The sequence below is a fragment of the Oenanthe melanoleuca genome, chromosome 19 (genome assembly GCF_029582105.1).
Source record: "Oenanthe melanoleuca isolate GR-GAL-2019-014 chromosome 19, OMel1.0, whole genome shotgun sequence".
NCBI lineage: Eukaryota > Metazoa > Chordata > Aves > Passeriformes > Muscicapidae > Oenanthe > Oenanthe melanoleuca.
The window spans coordinates 3,385,404-3,405,244 of record NC_079352.1 but is presented as its reverse complement, the minus strand read 5'-3'; the positions used below and the strand labels follow the sequence as shown (position 1 = coordinate 3,405,244).

The 19,841-nt window shown below is 40.5% G+C and overlaps 1 protein-coding gene across 1 annotated transcript in view; it reads right to left on the bottom strand.

The window, feature by feature from the left end:
• NCOR1 (nuclear receptor corepressor 1) overlaps positions 1-19,841 on the bottom strand; it is a 28,945-nt gene that overhangs the window by 8,507 nt on the left and 597 nt on the right. Inside the window, exons 2-24 of the mRNA XM_056507006.1 lie at positions 19,561-19,780; positions 19,065-19,119; positions 18,777-18,878; positions 14,369-14,499; positions 13,665-13,882; positions 12,023-12,085; positions 11,547-11,686; positions 10,708-10,834; positions 9,500-10,055; positions 8,691-8,820; positions 8,229-8,424; positions 7,514-7,684; positions 7,177-7,337; positions 6,681-6,801; positions 6,482-6,583; positions 5,908-6,005; positions 4,982-5,150; positions 4,403-4,543; positions 3,068-3,151; positions 2,351-2,607; positions 1,882-2,242; positions 1,189-1,407; positions 214-423 (exon numbers count right to left, since the gene is read on the bottom strand). Coding sequence (XP_056362981.1) covers positions 214-423; positions 1,189-1,407; positions 1,882-2,242; positions 2,351-2,607; positions 3,068-3,151; positions 4,403-4,543; positions 4,982-5,150; positions 5,908-6,005; positions 6,482-6,583; positions 6,681-6,801; positions 7,177-7,337; positions 7,514-7,684; positions 8,229-8,424; positions 8,691-8,820; positions 9,500-10,055; positions 10,708-10,834; positions 11,547-11,686; positions 12,023-12,085; positions 13,665-13,882; positions 14,369-14,499; positions 18,777-18,878; positions 19,065-19,119; positions 19,561-19,780 — 4,032 coding nt within the window. The remainder of the gene's footprint in view (positions 1-213; positions 424-1,188; positions 1,408-1,881; positions 2,243-2,350; positions 2,608-3,067; positions 3,152-4,402; positions 4,544-4,981; positions 5,151-5,907; positions 6,006-6,481; positions 6,584-6,680; positions 6,802-7,176; positions 7,338-7,513; positions 7,685-8,228; positions 8,425-8,690; positions 8,821-9,499; positions 10,056-10,707; positions 10,835-11,546; positions 11,687-12,022; positions 12,086-13,664; positions 13,883-14,368; positions 14,500-18,776; positions 18,879-19,064; positions 19,120-19,560; positions 19,781-19,841) is intronic.

Below are 19,841 nucleotides of genomic sequence, written 5' to 3'. Positions count from 1 at the left end.
TAGCAACTCTGAGATACTTCTCCTTAAAAATATTGGTTATAGAGGTGGTTTTCCTTTCCACAAAAGGCAGTTTACAAATGAGTTGTCAGACATCCACGATCACTACAGGATGAACACATTCATACACACGCCCTTGGATGTGTGTGTCCAAACCAGAGATGGCACAGCCAAAACTCACTTTTAAGAGAATTCTAGAAAGAGAGGCAGGCCCACCTCGTGCTCCTGCATAAGGGAGTGCTAAGGTTTGCTCCCTGGGGGACAATCCCCTGGTGACATCGGGCCGGAGGTTGACTTGCATCTGCTGGGAGGTGATGTAGTCGTTGAGGATGGTCTGGCGCGTGTTCTCCATGGCGTACAGCTGGTACTGGCTGGGGTACCCCGGCGTGGGGGACAGCTGCCTTTGGAACAGGTAAGCAGCAGCAGCTGGGGGTAGAAGGAGGGACACTTAGGAAGCAGGATGGATTAAATAAAACTTTCAGATGTTTGTAAAGCTTTCATGAGAGGTGGTACCAAGTCTCTCCAGCTGGTGCCAAATGAGTGAGAATAGCATTTTAATACTGATGTTTTATTGAACTTCTGCACTGCATGCACACTGAAAGTGCTAAGCAATCCAGACTGGAGAGGTGACTTTAATAAAAATATAAATCTTGAAATTCTGAAAATGTAAGAGGTTGAAATACCTAAAGAGGGTAGAAAATACCTCACAGAAGTAACTGAGGGATAGGTTAAAAGAAAGTCACTGTATTTCATATCACCAGGGACAACCTGATAATCCCTCAGTGAGAATAATCACAATCATGAACACAGGATTTATATAGAATATGTAAGTCTATATATAATTATATAGAATTACATTTTAATGCTCTAGCCTCTTCCATACCCTTCTTTGCAAAGCTTTCAATACATTCTATGAATACTTATCTAAAAATACTGTGAACTTTTTACAAAATAGAAGCAATTTGGCAGCTCTGAAGGGAAGTTACAGCATTATACGAAACCATTTTACTAAGTTTCTTGGTTAGATATTAAATCATCACCAAACTGAAATCAAATCACAACAATAAATACTTACTATCTTATAAATGATATCTGGCCATTGCTAACTGCCTTTATTATAAAGCTATCCTTTCTGTGCATCAAAAATCATGTATTTCTAAAACCAAAACAAGAAAACACAAATGTATTTACCAGGATCCAGAGCCCTGTGAAATGGCATAGCAGGATCTAAATGGGGAGGGAGGTGACCCCTGTAGACTTCAGGAGTTGCTCCTCTGTGGTGAGGGTCAAAAGGACTGTGAGCCACTACAGGATCAACCCCTGGCACTGGAGATTTTGCTGGCACACTCTCCCTCTGTGTTGGAGTGAGAGTGTTCTTCCTTTCATGATTTGCTGGCTTCCCAGAAGAAGCTAAAAGCAATGAAAAATTAATTAATAAAGCACCTATTTATCTATTGAAAATTTAACTGTAAAAATACACTGGTTCCCAAGGAACATTTACAATGACTGCAATACAAAAAAGCACAGAGAACATTCTATATCATAAAACATTTCTGCTGAAAGAACTGTACTTTAAGATCATTTACACTTCACTAAATCATCTTCCTCACCTAGACACTTTTAAATCAGGAATAGCTTCTGCCCTTAAAACACTATCCTTGTAAGTACCACTTTCAGTGTGATCCATAATCAAATGCAAATCGAGACTCAATTGCCTTCCCACTTCTCTCTTCTATTATGGCAGATTTTCATTCCCTTCAATTAACAGCTTACAGCCTTCTAAAATTCATTCTAGCCAACTTCCAAACTGAGACAAGCCACTAGAATAAAATAAAGAAGAATGGAGTACATAAAAATTAATTACTGTAAACAGGAATGACATACCCTCACTAACTCTATTCATCATAGGTGAACTCCTGGACATTGGACTCTGATAATTCACAGGTGTTCTCCGAGCATTTGTATCATCATAAATCCCAGGGCTCAGCTGTGATTTGGGAGTTTCATGAAGAGTTGACCTGAGAACAGAGGGACCAGAGCTGACTACTGACGTGTGACGGGAGCGCACGGCATCCCCGGTCTTCACATCTTCGTATTTTCCTCGCTCCACCACCTTCACATTTTCTGGCACCATTTCCAGCTGAGGCATTCCCCGGGGCAGCTTGCTTGGTCCAGTGATTAAAGATTTTACATTGTGTTTGATGGCAGACTGGCCAGAGTTGCTTTCATATTTTATGGGTGTGCCCTGAAGAGGAGGAAAAAAAGTTCAGATTAAGGTCATGATGTGGAAGAAACTCCCACAGCCTGACATGATTCACTCCTGAGTGAGTGTAAAAGTGCTTTCTGGATTTACCTGAGATATGGAGCCTTCTATGATTGGCCTGCTTGTCTGCACCATTTCAGGAGTCTTGCGACTCTCTTGGCTTAGGAGGTCCTGCCTTGGGATCTCATGGATGGAGCGACCCATCTCCTTTATGGTGGTGACCCCATCGTAGGGTTTGCCCTTGGTGATGGCTCCTTCAAACGTCCTGATGGGAGGTGACTCTCTCTTGATCTGTTTGGGGTACTTCAAACCTTCTTCAAAACTTTCAGCTGTTGCTCTTGGTGTGCCTTTCATAGAAAGAAGGGGTCACATGACTGGTATTAATAGCTATTAAGTCTCTTTTTTCATAAGCAGAGTAACTAATTACAATTGTAGTCTGTGGTAAGATACTCAAAATCATCACAAAAATAATATTGAACAATACACTTCCCATGGTTATTTCAGATGCTGAAATAAAAGAAATAAATGCATCTGCAGAGTTGCTAGCATTAATTTAAAAAAAAAGTGATAATTCCCAAGTATTCATATTTAAAAAGTCTATTTTCCAATAAGAAATAAAATCTATGTTTATAGGCTAGCTTTGAACACAGCATATCAAAAAGCTGCTGATTTATGCTCTGAAAATGTTTCATAAAATAAGCTCCACCTTTAAGACAGCTCCCACAGTTAATAAGAGCTTTAAGGTTCAGAAATCCAGATTCTTGATGATTAATTAATGCTCCTCTTTCCAAACCTGCAATACCTCACCTTGCATTATAGAGCCAGACAAGACTGTTCTCTCCTTCAGTTCAGCGTGTGGGCTACCCCGAGGCAGCGCTCGGCAGATTAAACCTAAAATTAAAATGAAGGTAATTTAGAGAATTAAACAAGTGTTAAAAAAATCCAGCCTCCAAACCAACAAACCCCCTCCTTCTCACACATGAGAGATGGTATCTGTACCCTGGCAGTGCCCAGAGGGCCAAGCCTCAGTATGCCAGGCATTGCAGCAACATGTTATAAACACCTCCTGCCCTAAAAAAATAGTCTTTCAGTTCAAGTATTTGTGCTATTACATAGTTGCAAGTTCTAACATATTTAGAAAACAGGAGGTGTTTTTTATAATTAAGCTTAACCTTTGTTTCAAAAGCAGTCATTGCTTTTCTCACACTCCACTTTCCTTGCCTAGAAAGAAAGGTGTTCATGGTGGGAAGTGGAACAAAAAAAAATCCAAAATATGCCTCAGCATCCTCCAAATTATCAAAGTTCATACTGAATCATTGGGGAAGAGATGAATTTACTGTGCCTACAGTAAGAATCTAAACAAAGTGCTCGAAACACTTATAAGTTTTCACAGTTTGAAGACAGAAAACGTGTCACTGAGGAGACAAAGCATAAAAGTACCAGAGCAGCTCCTCAGATGCCAAAATAGCCCAAAGAGCCAAATGCATCAACACCTTAGAGGCAACACTGAATTTCTGTGTGCAGCCTACAAGCCTCACATTGACATCTGCTGAACATGTCCACAAAATAGCCTCTAAGGTCTACCCAAAGATGGGACAAAATGATTTTAAGGAGCAAGGCTCCATGGCTGGATTGTTTTTTACAAAACAATCAGAAAAGTTACATAATGACCTGCCTTGGCCTCTGCAGGCTTTGTTTGATTACATTTTATTAAAACACCACAGCACTAGGGATGCCCTGAAGCAGGATCCTGCAGTTCAAAGAGGTTTTCTTGCAAGAATGCAAAAGGTCAGGGCAGTGTGATACCAATATTTAACTAAAGGGTGTGGCAGAGGCTGTGCTGGTGTGACCCAGTGTTTGAGCTGAACAGGACCACTGGGACTGTGGAGAGCCAGGGACATCTGTCAGATGTGCTGAGACCAGGAAGTGCCACCTGCAGCAGTTGTGGTAAAAAAGGAAAAGAAAACTGGGATCTACTCCAGTACTGTTTCCAGCATGCTCTAACTGCAGTGTTATTACATGGATTTGCTCATTAGTGTGATTTAAATTTAACTTCTCTGCTAGTCTGTATCCTAAGATAACTCCAAATACTCTTACATCAATGGGTAAAAGATAAAGCATCTTGGAAGCAGCTGTTTTTACCTTCCAGTGGTGCAGACCCTGGAGACTCCCTCAGTGACATCCCCTGCTTTATATTTCCTTCCATTGTATCATAGGTTCTCTTTAAACCAATTTCATGAGCAGTTCTTGGACTCCTTGTTCCTTCACGGACATTTTTAATAGCTGTAATGAAATGTACAAGAGTGTGGTCAGGAAATGTGGACAACAAAAAGGGACACATGAATATTACATTAATGACACCACAGGTCATTAATATTTAAACAATACAACTTCAATATAATATTGTAACATTAAATATCAATCTTAAAAACATCCTTTCTAGTTTGTCAATAAGTTATTTGTTAAGTTACTGATTTATCAATATTTCAACTGAAGTTTAAAGTTACATGATATGTTTATTTTTATTTTAATACAGGTAATTTTAAACCTGGTTATTTACCCTTTCACAATACAAACATTCAATGACAAATAGGAAATAAATAGCAAAGGAATAGTTGAACTATATTTTAAACATGCATCTGCTTGGAAACAGAAACATTTCAGCTATGGATTATCACAGCAGAACCTGACTTTGATCAGGCATAACATAGAAACACTCACCATCATAAGATAGAATATGCCCACTTTTGCCTTCATAAATGACATGGCCCTTGGCTGAGGCCTCCTCCCTGCACTTCTCTGGGCTGCTGTCCTCCGTGGCCAGCCGGGTGATGGTTCCCTTCAGCAGCGCGTCCGCAGCGATGCCAGACTGGGACAGAGCTGGGGTACCCTGTGTGCAAAGCCAGCAATCAACTCACATGTCTGAGGCAGTGACAACAGGGAGGAGGGAAGGGAAAATACATCAAAACTGAAAAAACTTCTTAGGTCTATAAAACCAACTAATTTATCAAGTACGGCTTAAACTTCTGCCTCTATTATAGACACTTAACCTAAATATGAGTAAGGTTATTTCTGCTCCCTTGTTAAACAACATTACCAGTGTACTTCATAACCTGGAACATTTACCCTATAAATACCATTTGGGGGGAAGATAATATTTACCACATGGTGCCATTAGGTTTTATTTCTGTCCAAAGCAATGAAATCTCCCCTTCTCATCTCAAAGCAGCATTGAGGCAATTGCTCTCTGTACTAAGGGATGCTAAACCAACCCAAACAGCAGCATTTAAAAGGATAAGACAAAAGGCCTGAATTTCCCTTCTTGGATTTAAACAGAATCTGCAGAAGACTGGTTACACTTGGTTTGAATATTTGAACTCAGGTGTGATGCAATTTTCAGGAAAGTTGCCCTCAGTTAGGTTTACCAAAGGCTCTGGTATTACCTAAAATGTTTGAAAGCTCATATACAGGAGGATGAAATCCTGGTAATGCTAACTTCAACAACAGTGGAATCTGGTTGGATTGAAAGTCTTTTTTCAAGGCAGTTCCTACCCTGTGATAATTTTTCAGACATGCAAATACATTCACAGTAATAGTGTGAAGATGCTGCTCTGCTACAGCCCTCCCAACAGTAAAATGTAACATACCTGAGTTATGGAGCCTCTCAAAGAAGGAATGGTCTCAACTGAAACTTTACTGGTTGGAGTTCCTCGTGTTATACTCCCCTCCTGTATCGTTGTGGTACCTGGTTTGAAATAAACACATTCTGATAAATAAGAGAATAAAAAAAAATCCACTCCATTTGAAATAATTAAAAATTCTATTGAGAACTGTTAGTTTTCATTAAAATAAGGGGAAATTTCAATTTAAAATCAAGCACTTGAGGCAGTAAGGCCTTTTTAACATAGCCTTTTACAGACTATGGGTATTTTACAGCATTAACTCATGGCAGTTAATTTATTTTCTTTTGATTGATTTGCTCTAGTGAACAACTTTATTCTGAAATTTGCATGGCTTGTAACAAATATTTTTAAGTGAGCCATGCAGACAGGAGGAGCCAGCTACAAATACACATGCCTTGGAAAACAGGGAGCAAAATTAATCCTGAAATCTTATGGTATTATATAATCATAGAATACTTTAAAATAACACTTCAGCAGTTAATTTTCTTCATTTTCTCAGGCTCTGACAAGATTTTTGAATCTGTGTGACTTTCTTTACCTCGCACCACACTTTCATGTTGTGCCCTGACCAGGAGTCCCTCAGGTTGGGAATTCTGGCTTCTGGGTGAGAATTCTTCTTGTTTGATATAGGGCAGGGAAGCTATTGATGATAAGAAAAAGGTTGAGGTTTTTAAATTTCCTTTAATTATGGATCATTAAATAGTCTGTATAAAACATGTCAGCTTTTCTTTCCTTACCAGATTTGGCTGATTCTTGCTGCCTTGGCAGCCCAAGGGATATAGAACCCACTGATGGCTTTGCAGTTTCTTGGGCATAGGAAGCTTGACTGTGGGATGTTAAATAAGTGCCAGGTGTTCCCTGAAACAACAAATAGATGTTAATTCTTGTTTCTGGAATGAAGATTCACATCTCTGTTTAAAGGAGAATGCTAATGCTATGATCTCATCTGGAAATGCTACAGTGCCCCACTGCTATGTCCCAAAGCACAGAGCAGCAGGAGTGGAGTGTCACTGGTAGTTTGGAGAGGAAGGTCACCTAAACTGGATATCCATGCCTTAAATGTGAGTAAATGTTCCATTTCTAAAGCTCCTATAATTCCTGGACTTTTAGAATATGTACAGGTTGGTCTTAAGGGTTAATGTTGTGAGTACACAACTGAGTACAAGAAGTTGAAGATTAGAGAAAGGGTAAAAAAAATTTTCAAGACAGATTTTCAAATAATAATTCTCTTACTTGTGAGATCGAGCCTCCCATGATGAAGGAAGGTTTTTCTGATGGCACACTGGTTTTGGAGGATGGAATGAGTGGTGGTGGTGGTCTGGTGGGTCTGGTTGTGGGCAGGCGAACTCCTTCGGGAATATTGGTTATCACCTGGTGGGGGGCTGGCTGGAGAACTTGAGGGGAAAAATTCTACATTAAACATTGCAGTGTGAACAGAAATAGCACAGTACAGCCTCACTGGGCTAGAAAAACACTGAGTACCTATTCACACACACACACACACAAAATTATCTTTCTTCTACTAACTCACAAAGCATTTAGAGAATAATTTGATCCTCCAAATCTTTACCTGGAGGGACACTGTAGCGAGCTGCATTCATCTCAGGCTGGGGAGAGGCTTTATTGACTTCTCTTGGAGATAACCTGTAGGGTGATGCTGACCTTGTGGCTGGATTTTGCACTTGTGCTTCCTGTTCTATTCTCTTGACCTCAGCATAAGGCATATAGGCCACTGGTTTTCCTGGGAGGGTTGAAGTTATCAGAAGAGAAAAACCCTGGGTTAGAAACTGGAGTCAAAAGGTCGAATTCACAGCACAGTTTTAACTAAGGGACTACTCCAATGCCAGACACACCCATCAGGTACAAATGGTGCAATTAAAAAGAAGTATTAATGTGTTCCACCAAACTTCTGTGCCCTATTTCAGTGCTCAGTGTCCATGAATGAGCACAGTTAAAATGAATGTTTTACTGCATGGGTACATATCCCCACTTTCACCTTAAGCTTCTGGAAGGGCTCCCCTAGAACAGAATCATCTGCTCCTCTCACCTTCACACTTTCTCTATAGAAACAACTCACTTTTGGGTTTGACCCAAATGGAACCAGTTTTCTGCCTTTATACAAAGGGGCTACAAGGCAGCTCTTCAACAGTAAGAGCAGCAGAGCAGGCAGGTTCCTTCCAGCAAGGAGCAGCTCATTATCAGCTCCTTATCACACTAAACTGTCTCTCTCCAAGGAGGCAGCAGTGTAATACACAGCCACAAAGCACAGGTGTGGGAGCACCAACCTTCCCACTCCACACTGGGGCTCTTGGAGGTGCCACAGGGGCTGACAGCAGCCCGATATTCCATGTCCAGCTGCTCCTGGCGCTGCCGCTGCTCCTCCAGCAGCGCTGACTCGTGCATGGCCTTGATGTGGCGCTGGTAGAGAGCGTAACCACTCACTGGGGTGCCCACGGGGACAGAGCAGGGGCTGCAGGAAACCTGGGGACAGCGAGGGGACAATGTCAGGGACACCCTCACAGGCACTTCCTGGAGGAGCTGTGGAGCTCAACTCTCCCCTGCAGTCTGGGTGTTTCAAGCTATTTGGTTTATACTTTGTTGTACTTAACCTTTCACCCCTGAAAAATACAATAGTAAAGCAAATTATTTTTTTCTTCATTTGTTTAACAATTTTTTCCTGCCTAATTTTATGACTGAATTTAGGGGTAACAAATTCGCCTTCAAACAGCACTGAAAACTGCCCATACCATAGGTGGGATGACAGCAGCTCGGTGGTGAAGCTGTTGCAGGTCCATCTGCCCTTGCTTTATTGTGGATGATACCAGAATTGACCCAGTGGGATTTAACAGTGAGGGCTTTGACTCTCTGCTGTAGATACTGGAAAAACAGATATAAGGGAAAAACATCACCAAAAGGACCAAGGTTACACATCTTAAAAGATTTACAGCCACAACTCTTAAATTCAAAAAACCAACACATTTATCAGACTGGACAAAGAAAAGTCAGAACCATGTTGTGTTTTGTCCTACAGCACATATGGTACAAGAGGCAACAGATGCTGCTGTATTTTCATAATACACAGAAATACCAAAATATGAGCTCAGAATCTCCCACATCAGAAATTTATGTATGCAGTACTTACAGCAATGCAACTTTCTTTACAGAGAGTGCTTTGGAAAAATACAATGGATAGGAAGGACTACAGAAAAGAAACAGTAGTCTACAATAAAATCATTTCACATGGAGGACTAAGACATTTGTGGAAAGATGATGTCTGAAAAGGCAAGAGAGAGCAGAAACACCATCACCTGCACTCTTCCAAAGCCCACATGCACTCCATGACACTGGATACTTTTGACATTTAAACATCTATCCCTGGCACTGTGTGTATATTAAACTTCTGAGGGGGAGGGGGGCACTGGCTCCAATGCCACGCTGGGGTGACACAGGAACTGCACCAACAGAACACTGAAAAGACTTCAAATACCCTCAGTGGTGTCAGCCATTCCCAAAAGAGAAACAGCTCCAAAGACTGTCCATTCAAAGCCCTACTCACCCCTGTCTGTCAGGCTCCCCATCAACCTCCTCATCAGCACTGCAGGTAGCACTGGAGTCATTATCTGAATGGGATTCTGGTCTGGCTGTAGTAACTTGCTGGGGCAGGCTGTAGTCCATTTCCTCAGGTTCTGACTTTTCCTTGGGTTTCTCCACCTCTCTCTCTTTGGTATCACTCTCTATTTTCACTTGAATATTCTCTGGTAGCCTCATTTCAGTCTCTACAGGTTCTACTTTGGTATGAACTGGAAGAGTAATCACAGGCTTAGCTTCAGCTGAATGGCTTCTACTGTCCACTTCCATAGGCTCTTCAGCCTCAGTGTTTACTTCTTCCTTGACCTGTGGCTCAGGGTTCTGAGTTTCAGCTGTTGATACACTTTGGGCTGGTAAGGAGGGAGATGTGCTGGCTGCAGGTTTAATGGCAGATTCCTGCTCTGCTGGGGCCTCAGTGGTTACTTTTGGAGCAGCAGGTTCAGATGGAGTTTCTTCAGTCGGTTTAGCAGGTTCTGCTGGAGTTGGAGATGGAGCACTTTCTGTATCAGAACTATTTTCAGCACCTGGAGAAAAAACGTTTTGCCATGACTTCAATCAATGAAATCTGACAAACTGGGTGCAATAAGGACCCATCAATTTTAACCAACCCATCTGTAAAACAATTTATTTTGACTTATTACAGAAATGGACAATTGGCTGAATTACACAAACACTGCAACTAAAAAATACCAACAACTGGAAACTCAATACTTAGTCATTTTCTCTCATTCATTTTTTATGAATTCTATTGCCTTTTGCTCCACAAAAGACCAGCCAAGATTGACTGATGTTGAGTGTCTATAAATTACCAGTTGCAACCAACAAACATATATTAAAAAAACCACAACAAAAAAAGCACCACTTGAATTTTCTTGTCTGAAGCTTTACTGAGACTATCAAGTAGCAAAGGTTACATGTATTTGATTCAACTTGTTTCAACACTCCAGATGACAGCATAATCAAAGCATCTCAAAATACTAAGCAGCAAACATCTTCAGGCTGTTAAATGCTAAAAATGCTGCATCCCCCTAAGTGAGTGCAAATTGCTGAAATCCAACTGAAAGAGCATTGGAACAACAACATCATGAAGTAGAACACAGCTTTCTGAGCACATAATTAGCACAAAACATGGGCCCCTTTCTGTGCACACACAAGTTTCCTTCCCAGAAAAGTTACCTTCACTGTCTTCTGGGTTCTCTTCTTCATTAGATGCTTCAATATCTTCATCCTCCTGAGCTGACACAGTGGAAGCCACACTCTCACACTGTGACACATCTCGCTCCTCTCGGGGCCTTCGCGATGACTGAGGAAGACACAGCATTGACAATGTACTGAAAATTCACAATTATTGCCTTTTACCACATTCCCATTTATCAGTCTGAGGTTGAAATGAAGGACAGAGACTCTCTATTTAGCACAGTCATTAACAAGAGGACACTCTTTCAACTTCAGGCCAACTTTTGCTGCTCCTGACCAAAGCCAAGTTTGGGAACAAACCATGGTCTCACAGCATGTTTGGGGGACAACAGAACAACTGCAGCAAAAAGATACTGATGCTCTTCACCTCAGTGAGAGAAGACTAGGGTACCACTAAAGCTTAGAAGATTCCAACACACAGCATTCTACTTTCAATGCCCCCAAACTTTCAGTTCCTGGATTTGTACCACCTTTCCTGCTCTGTTTGGTAAGATCAGTGCTTGCTGTGTTTCAAGGAGCTGCTGTACATCTACAGCTGCTCGTGCACAGGTGAGGAACACGCCTTTCAGAACACTCTTCAGGCTCAAGTGTTTTAACTAGAACAAAACCTTCTATTGCATTTTAAAGCAAGAAGTGGTTACTGTCACGCGTCAGTGAGCACCAGACACCCTTTCTAGGAGATTTATGTCACAGCACAAAAACAAGTAGAAAAGGAAATGAGTGGAGACTGCAAAACAGCCTTTGTGAAGTGTGTGATGCATGACTTCAAAAAGATCCTAGTTTTCTCCTGCAAAATATTCAATTACCACAGCACTCACCTTCTGTTTGTGCTGTTGGAGGAGGCTGTCCAGGTTGTGTCTCCTTTTGTAGTTGAAGTAGAAGTTCTTACACTGAGCTTCACTTTTTGTCCCAACCATTTTGGCAATCGCTGCCCAGTTTCGCCCGTGCTCCACTAGACCTGGTTAGAACCAATATTTACTGTGATCAATAACTCAGTTATTCAAATCTCAATAAATGGAACAACAATGTCTGTGGGAAGGCAAGACAGAGAAGTACTACTGTCTGAATTCCTCTAAGTAACCCACAAGAAAAAGGCCAACATAAGTCTCAAAAGATGATTTTGTCTGTTAAAGCTGCTTGCTTTTTCTTTTTTTCCACAAAAAACCAATAGCAATTTTCAAATCAGCATAGTATGGGCAAAATTCACAGCAAATACATTCAGTGATTCAATAAATCCTTGAAATTTTGTAAATGCAAGTATCCAGAAGGAAGTCCAAGGCTTTACAAGGTTTACCTTTCTTAGCAACTTCCATTTCTTCTTCTGTCCAGCGGGATGTCTCCACAGGTTCTGTAGAAGCTGAAAGAGAAACAAAGACACTGAGCAGAGAAAAGACCAGGATTCATTATCATGGCACCAATTATGCATTCCATAGTCAAGAAATCTATTTACATTATGGCTTGCTCAGGTCACTGGGGAAAGCTCTCTTGTCAGAGGGAAGCAGTCAATCTCCATTAAACCAAGTCAGAGATACAGAAGGAACCACCAAAAGCTCAGCAGAGAAAACTGTTCTAAACTATTCTGCCTACAAAATTGGGATTAATCATCTGTCAAGGAAGATTTGTAAGTAGCTTAGGTGTATTTGTCACTAAAATTTTATTTTAAATGTCAGTAATTACCATCAGCTACTAAAAGCAGCAATCCAACATGCTCTAAGCTAGTTTAGTGCTGTTTCACTGCTGGAATGGTTATTTATTGGTGAGTGGGCCTCAAGAAATCTACTGTTACTGTATCAAATGAGTCTCCAACTGGATAAATGGACAAAAAGAAAAGAAAACAAAAAACCCCAGTAAGTAAAAGCAAGCAGGAAACTAAGTATGATTCACTGCAAAGTGCTTTTCATTCACTCTTCTGGATTTTTTATCATCCTGTTTAAATTTCTGAAGAGTACTGAGCTGCACCAGCCTCCATTTCCTTCCCATGAAATCTGCCATTACACACAGAATGTAACAAAGACCCTGCAACAGCTACCATTAACAAACCACAAAAGTAGGACACTATAAAGTATCTGATTCACTGAAAAACTATTTTGGATTTTTCAGAAAACCCTGCAAAATGGTTTAAAAATAAAGCAAAGCAAAACAAAAGCAAAACCCACTATTGCTTCAGACTTACAAAAACCCACTGCTTATAAAACCCCACTGTATCAATGCAGCAAGAATGTTTCTCACTATCTCTGTTGCTTACAGTTATACAAGAACTGATGTGCACATTTACCCTGTTCTTTATAGACAGAATATCTGAGTAACAAATTCTGCCACAGCAGAGCGCTGCAAGAAAAAAAACCCACAACCTGCCCTGCCATCCTGGATAATTATTTACCAGCCACAAGATATTCTGGTATTTCTGCATCAACACAAATTAGGTCAGCCTTTTCCAAAATATACTTGGAGACTGTGTTGTTTTTTTTAACTACACCAGCCAGGAAAGTAACAAAAAGCCTCTTGCCATCTAATGCAGAAACAACAACTTGCCAAGATCTATTTCAGCTTATGAAACTTGCTGAAGTACTCAAATATCAGGCCAATTATTTAACAGCATCCTCTGTGAGCTGCAGCCTGTAAGTGAATCTGTGTCACAGGCATCTGGATCTCTGCAGACCCATCATGAACCTGCACAGGGAGAAAAGGTGTTATCACACAAGGGCTGAACTGCCTTTTCTCCCCTCACATCATTCTAACAGCTGATTGCACATGCACTATTCACGAAGTTACACTTGTGAAGTTTAACACAGTCACAAAATTATAAGCAAGGCTAAGAATAAAGCTGGAATATTACACAGGAAAACAGGAGTGCTCTGCATGCCTGGAAACAGCCCGGTGTCAGTGAGGAGCCCACGAGCAGCTGGGTCCCTGGGAGTGCTGTAAGTGCTACTCACAAGGTTCTGGTGGGGGTGGCAGAGGTGGTGGTGGCTCTTCAGTGGCTGCAGCTGCAGCAGCATTTGCTTGTGCAGCTTCATTTGTCATTGATCTGGTGATTCTGCCCTTACGCCGACCTTGGCTGTTGGCAGTTTTTCGGCCCCGAGGAGCTGCCTGCTCCCTTTCCTCTGTCTCCTCTGGTGCAACTTCAGTTTTGTCCTTTTCTTTGGTATTCTCTCTGGGAATAGGTACAATATAATTCAGCCACATTCAGAGAGCCATTGTGAGCAGATATTCCTGAATATCAACGGACAAAAAAACCCCAAACCCCACAAACAAAACTCCATGAACTCAAAAGATGCCTTTAGTGAAACAGAATTCACTTATTGCCCACAATTTCCAGACACTAACACAGATACATGATTTTGTCAATTTCAAAGAAAATATGAATGCACCATGTCTGATAGAGCACATGAGAAAAGCCCAAACAAATAAGATATGGAAATTATTACATGTGCAAAATAATAGTCCCATTACTTTTTCCACTGATCTGATTAGCTCAGCAAGACAGACAAATTTATATGTCCAAAAAAACTGTTTAATACACAAAAGAAACAGTTTTCAGTCCAGATTTCACTGTCAGGATAATGCAAATCCTGTTCTGGTCTTTGCCAAAACCTGCAATCTAGGGTGAATTAATGCATTTCAGCATATACACACTTACTTAGATTCCTCCTTCTCATCCTTCTCCTCCTCATCTTTCTTTTCCTCCTCTTTTTTTTCTGATTTGTCTGATTTTTCCTCTTCTACCTTTTCTTCTACCTTTTCTTCTTGAGAAGGACGAGCAATCTGTTGCTGAAATGAAATAGGATTTAGATGATAACTTGATCACACAAAAGTGCAGCATCTTGTCCTCAGAGCAGCACAAAAACTGATTTACTTCTCACTTGATAATATCTTAAGTTACAGGCACTGCACAGTGGTCAGCATAAGAACAGAATAACTCTGAAAGTGCTTAGGGAGGTCTGATCCATGTAGTGAGGGTGCTGCTCCTCTCAAATTTTATTTTTAACTCTGTGCATTTTATAGTGAAACATGATCCTTCAACTGGGGAGCAGAAGGTTTTGTAGCATGAAAGTTATTAGCAACTCCAAGTCACTTTCTCAAAACTGTCACTAGTATTTAAGAAATACTTTTAAAAAAATGGGTGTGGGAATTTTAGACTTATATTTCCAGTGAGTTTACAGAGAGAATTATTTAAATAACCAACAAAAAACTCTTTTCTCTGCTGAGATGACAGTTTTATAGGCACGGTAAACACTGTGCTTGTCTCAAACAGATACTCAGAGTACATCTGGCAATTCATGGAAACATGAAGACAGAGAACAACAAGACAAGGACAGAGAATTACAAGATTGCTATTCTAGCACTTCATGAACTCAGATTTGACAAACTACTGAAAAATTTCTCAAAATAGGCTTTTCTTTTTCACAGAGGAAACAACCTCCCTGTGAGTGCAGCAGCAGGTGTCACTGTTTCACTAACTGAACTGAGGCTGGAAATAGTCACAAACTGACTTGGTTTTGACATTTTAATAATGTGAACAGGAGCAGAAACTCTAAATGCTAACCCCTATCATCTTGCTGCAAATTATTAGCAATTAAGGTGCTGGTTATTGATTATGCAAAAACTTCCTTCAAACAAGATGTCACAGACATGCTAAGACAAATTACTTCCACCTGGCTAGATAGACTGACCTGAAAACAAGGAATTAAAACTGCATTAAAAAAAATTTTAAGACAATTATTTTACATCTAACCTATTTAGAAAACAATTGTTGAAAATCCTGTCCTTACCAAGCCAATTTGACATCATCTGTTTGTCTGTTACCCAGTAACTTTGTTTAAGCTGCATAATCAATGCACAAACACAAACCTTAAAGGAGTCGAAGCCTCGGTCAGCGACGTTCCTGCACATTCATCTGCTGATGGAAACTTTTACTGTCCACACAAGGGGATGGGCCTGAGCTCAGGGCACAGCTCAAAAGGACAGAACCCACCCCAGCAGCAACATCACAGAGCTCCTTAGCAGAGGCTGCCTGACCCAGCAACGTGTTTATTCCAGGAAATGGTGTCATTCTGCCACTTAAGCTGCCTGGAGCAGTGCTGCCCCTCTCACACAGCACCTTCTAATCTCCCCGGAGTCACCAGAGGTGATCCCCGTCACACACAGTGCGAATTCCTGCCTGCTCACATCACTGGCCTCCCACCTGCTGCTGGCCACAGGCTGCAGCCACACACACTGCAGGGACACAGCCAGCACTGACCACTGCTTGGCCACCAAATTCATTTAAAACTTCACTTAAAGAAACCTTCTTGCAATGAGTTATTTAAGGGATTCTGTGTAATCACAGAATTACAGGATGGTTTGGGTTTGAAGGGACCTTAAAGATCATCCAAGTCTAAACCCCCTGCCACAGGCAGAGATATCTCCCCCTGACCAGGTTGCTCCAAGCCCTGTCCTGAACACTTCCAGGGATAGGTAAGTTATAGCACCATGCAGCCATGGCTTTCTCTCAATTCTATGTTAAAAACTTGCTCTACATTTGATAAGCTTTGGTTTTAGCCACATTTTTTCGGTTGCCTCTGTGACACTCTGGAACAGTTTAGGCAGCATTTTATAAAAAGCCCTTTCTAGACCTATTTGAGGACAAACACACATCAGAATTTTATTAGCCTTGCATCTCTTCACATCCTTGATCCAGCACTCAGCTTCTCTTAAGTGGAAGCCCCCACACTGAAACCTGAGCCAAGCTGTGCTCACTGCATTCTCTGAAGGACTTCAACATCCTTACCATGATTAATATCTCCTCCACTGCAATATTCCACTTGCTTGCCTTCTAATTTATAAAAATATATGAACTATTAAGAGTTTAAGCTGAAGCACCTGTTATTGGCCTAAGCCCATCCTGGAGCACCCCATAAATCTTACATGACTTATGTTTGCTAATCATAAGAAAGTTTCAAGTTGCTACTGAGAGATATGAAAAATATCAGCTTCAAACAAAGCTGGGGCACGGGAGGGGGAAGGGGGTGAGCTGCTTTCTGCAACCCTAAGATAAAAGTTCTGGCAAGTCAGGCAGTTCAACCCTCTCAAGTTCTTTTTTACTAGCTGTTAGAGATGTTGCTAATTAATCATTAATAAAATTATAAATACAAATATTTTTGGCACCATGTAGTTCTTTACTATTAACATGCTAACTGCAATACTTTTGAATTTAAACTTCCAGAAGTGATAAAATTTCCCTTTTAGAGTGCTCAGAGTATTTCCTTGAGTTGGCAAGTCCAGCTCAGTCCTCTCCAGAGCTAAAAACCTGGCACTTTCTTGCATCCTTCACAGAGCACACATTAAGCCTGGCCAGCAGTTGCCCAAAGCTTAGGGATCTGCTGTAGCACTCAAAGTGGATCAACAACCTGCAATTACAGAGTACAACTCTGCTACAATTCCAAGAGCAAGTAATCTGAGCTGAACAAACCCTCAGCGTTCCAACTGATGTATTCAGTTACTCACATATAAATCAGCACTCACAGGTGCAGTCACAAAGTCAGGCAGAGCACCTTGAGCTGAGTTCACCAAGCAAATCCATACCCTTGTGTCTAAAACTGGAATTAAAATCTTTCTGTTCTATATACATTACCCAAGGAAAGCAACCATTTATGGATAGAAAAGTCCATCCTAATTTTGAATTCTAACAGTTCCAATATTCTGAAGTTTAACAATGTGGAAAAGGCATTTAAATATACAGTAATGACAGTAAATATTTTAAAATCTCCAGTTCCACTGCACTAGAGTTGAGCCAATTCTGTCTCCTCACCCTTTAGAGCAGCACCCAGCAAAGGCATCCCTCAACATGTGACACTTCCCATGATCACACCAACCTCATTTCATAATGGCACAAGGAACTGAGCCACTCCAATGGCAGCACTATCTCTGTTAAGTGTCCAGTGATTGCCCACATTTGGACAATCCTGTTTATTCCCATCCTCTTTTCATTTGCCACACATCCAGACTTTAACTGCAATCCTTCCCCAATCACTACTCCAACAACAATAACCCTTCCTATTAAAAAAGATTATTAGGCTTAGAAATTCTAACAGAAATCCTGGCAAAATACAGGTTATTTCCAGCAATTTCTCCCATCAGAGCAGACGCTCCACGAAATCCTGTGCACAATGACAATGCAATCCATCATTTGTGGGGTACAGACAAGCTGCTCGCCCATGACAGGACTCTCCTGGTAGAACACCAGCCCATAATGCCAAAGATTTAAGTACAACAGCACCACAGAAGCACAACCCCATGGCTGTTTCTACTGAACAGGATCTACCCCTCAATTGAAGCTGTGCAGCAATTTTATGTTAAAAATATACATTTACTGGGACTCCTAGAAAACGTTCAGTATTTGTGTATTTCAGTGCAATATTTACTGCATTTACTGGTTTGCAGAGCAGATTTGTGCAGTCCCAAAGTTTCAGGGTCCAATACCCACATTAACCCTGGTAGCCCAGCACATATATTCATAAAATGCTGTTCTTTTCCTCTCTGAAGACTTCCAAAGGAACACTTCCTGAATCAGCAGGATTTTTTATTCACATGCATTAAACTGGTCTCTTTCTTCTGGCTTTGAAGTTCCAGTTTGACTTTGAGCCTGACCACCAAATAAAGACCACTATTAATTTCTACTTTTTGACAAACACTGACATTATGAGCTGATTATATATTTTCCACTGCAAGTCACATGCTAAACCTAATTTCTCTTGGCTCCAACATAGGATTTAATGATGGATTCAACCTCAATATCTGTGGCAGTACCCTCAAAGAAAATGAATTGTCATATTAAAACAAGTAAGAATTGTGCAAAGGAAGAAGATATTTCAGAGAATTAAAACCAAACTAACCAACAACACCCCTGAGGTTAGAATCACTTACATTTTAAAAGGGCAACAATACCATAAAGGAAAAATAATTATTTCCCCCATGCCTGTAATACATTGCTATCTCAGATAATGAAACAGTTGTAAATATGAAGCAATAAAATAACAATTCCCAAGTGATGAATAAATTCCACATACCTGGTTTCTTCCTCTGCGTTTGCCATAATTCCTCCGCACAAGGGCTTTATAATTTTCATTTTTCTTGGTCAAATAATAATATAATACACAGTCAGGAACATTCTAAGGTGAAAAAGCAAGAAAAAGTAGGGTTTACTCCTAATGAAAAGATATGATTTGAGTTTTTAATTTCTCTAAACACTAAAACTATTCAGCCCCCAGACTAAAATAAAAAAGCTTCTATTTATTATTATATTGGAAAGTTAGGGAACCCACCCTCAGCTCTATTAATATGAAAAAATGTCTTACCTTTCGTTCCAAGTAGGAAGCAATGAGACCAAAGTTCTTGGGATGTTGGACAAACCTTTTAAAAATCAGAAATTATTTCAGTTTAACAACATAATCCATGGTCAAACAAGCAAAATAATTTTCCAAACTGTCTGTTTCATCAGCAAGCCCTTCATTTACACAAGTGAAACTAGCCTAAAAAGCCCAGTTTTCAGACTGTGCAAATTTAGAACTGAGCACTTAAAATGATAAAATGAAATTCCATAGCTACACTTTTCATTTTAATCCTAGCACAGAACTAAAGCTCTTCTGAGAAAATTTTGTATTTAAGCTTGCATGTGAGCACACTCAGATGAAAAACAAGCCTAAAACTTTTGCAATATTTATTACAGCCAGCTAAGAACATTATCAAACATTATTCCACAAAAGCTTCAGCATTCCTGATTTAGCTTAATGGGCTTGGGCATTTAACTGTCATTTCACTGCAATAAAAAGAAAAGATAGGAAAGGCCATTACTTTTCCTTAAAAATCTCCTTCTCATGGTCTGTCCAGACATTCATGAACTGCCTGTCTTTATAAACTTTCATGGGATCCTCCATCAGCCCGTTCATGTTGATGAACTTCACCCTTCTCTGCTCTGCATCGAACATCATGGGAGGGATGACAGAGAGCTGCCGCATTTGCTTCTCATTATTCTGCAGGACAGGAGACAAAGTAAAGAACACACAAAATGCTGCTACTGATGTTTACAGTTCTTGAATTACACAGCTCTTAAAGCTCCACATTCACAGTCAGCT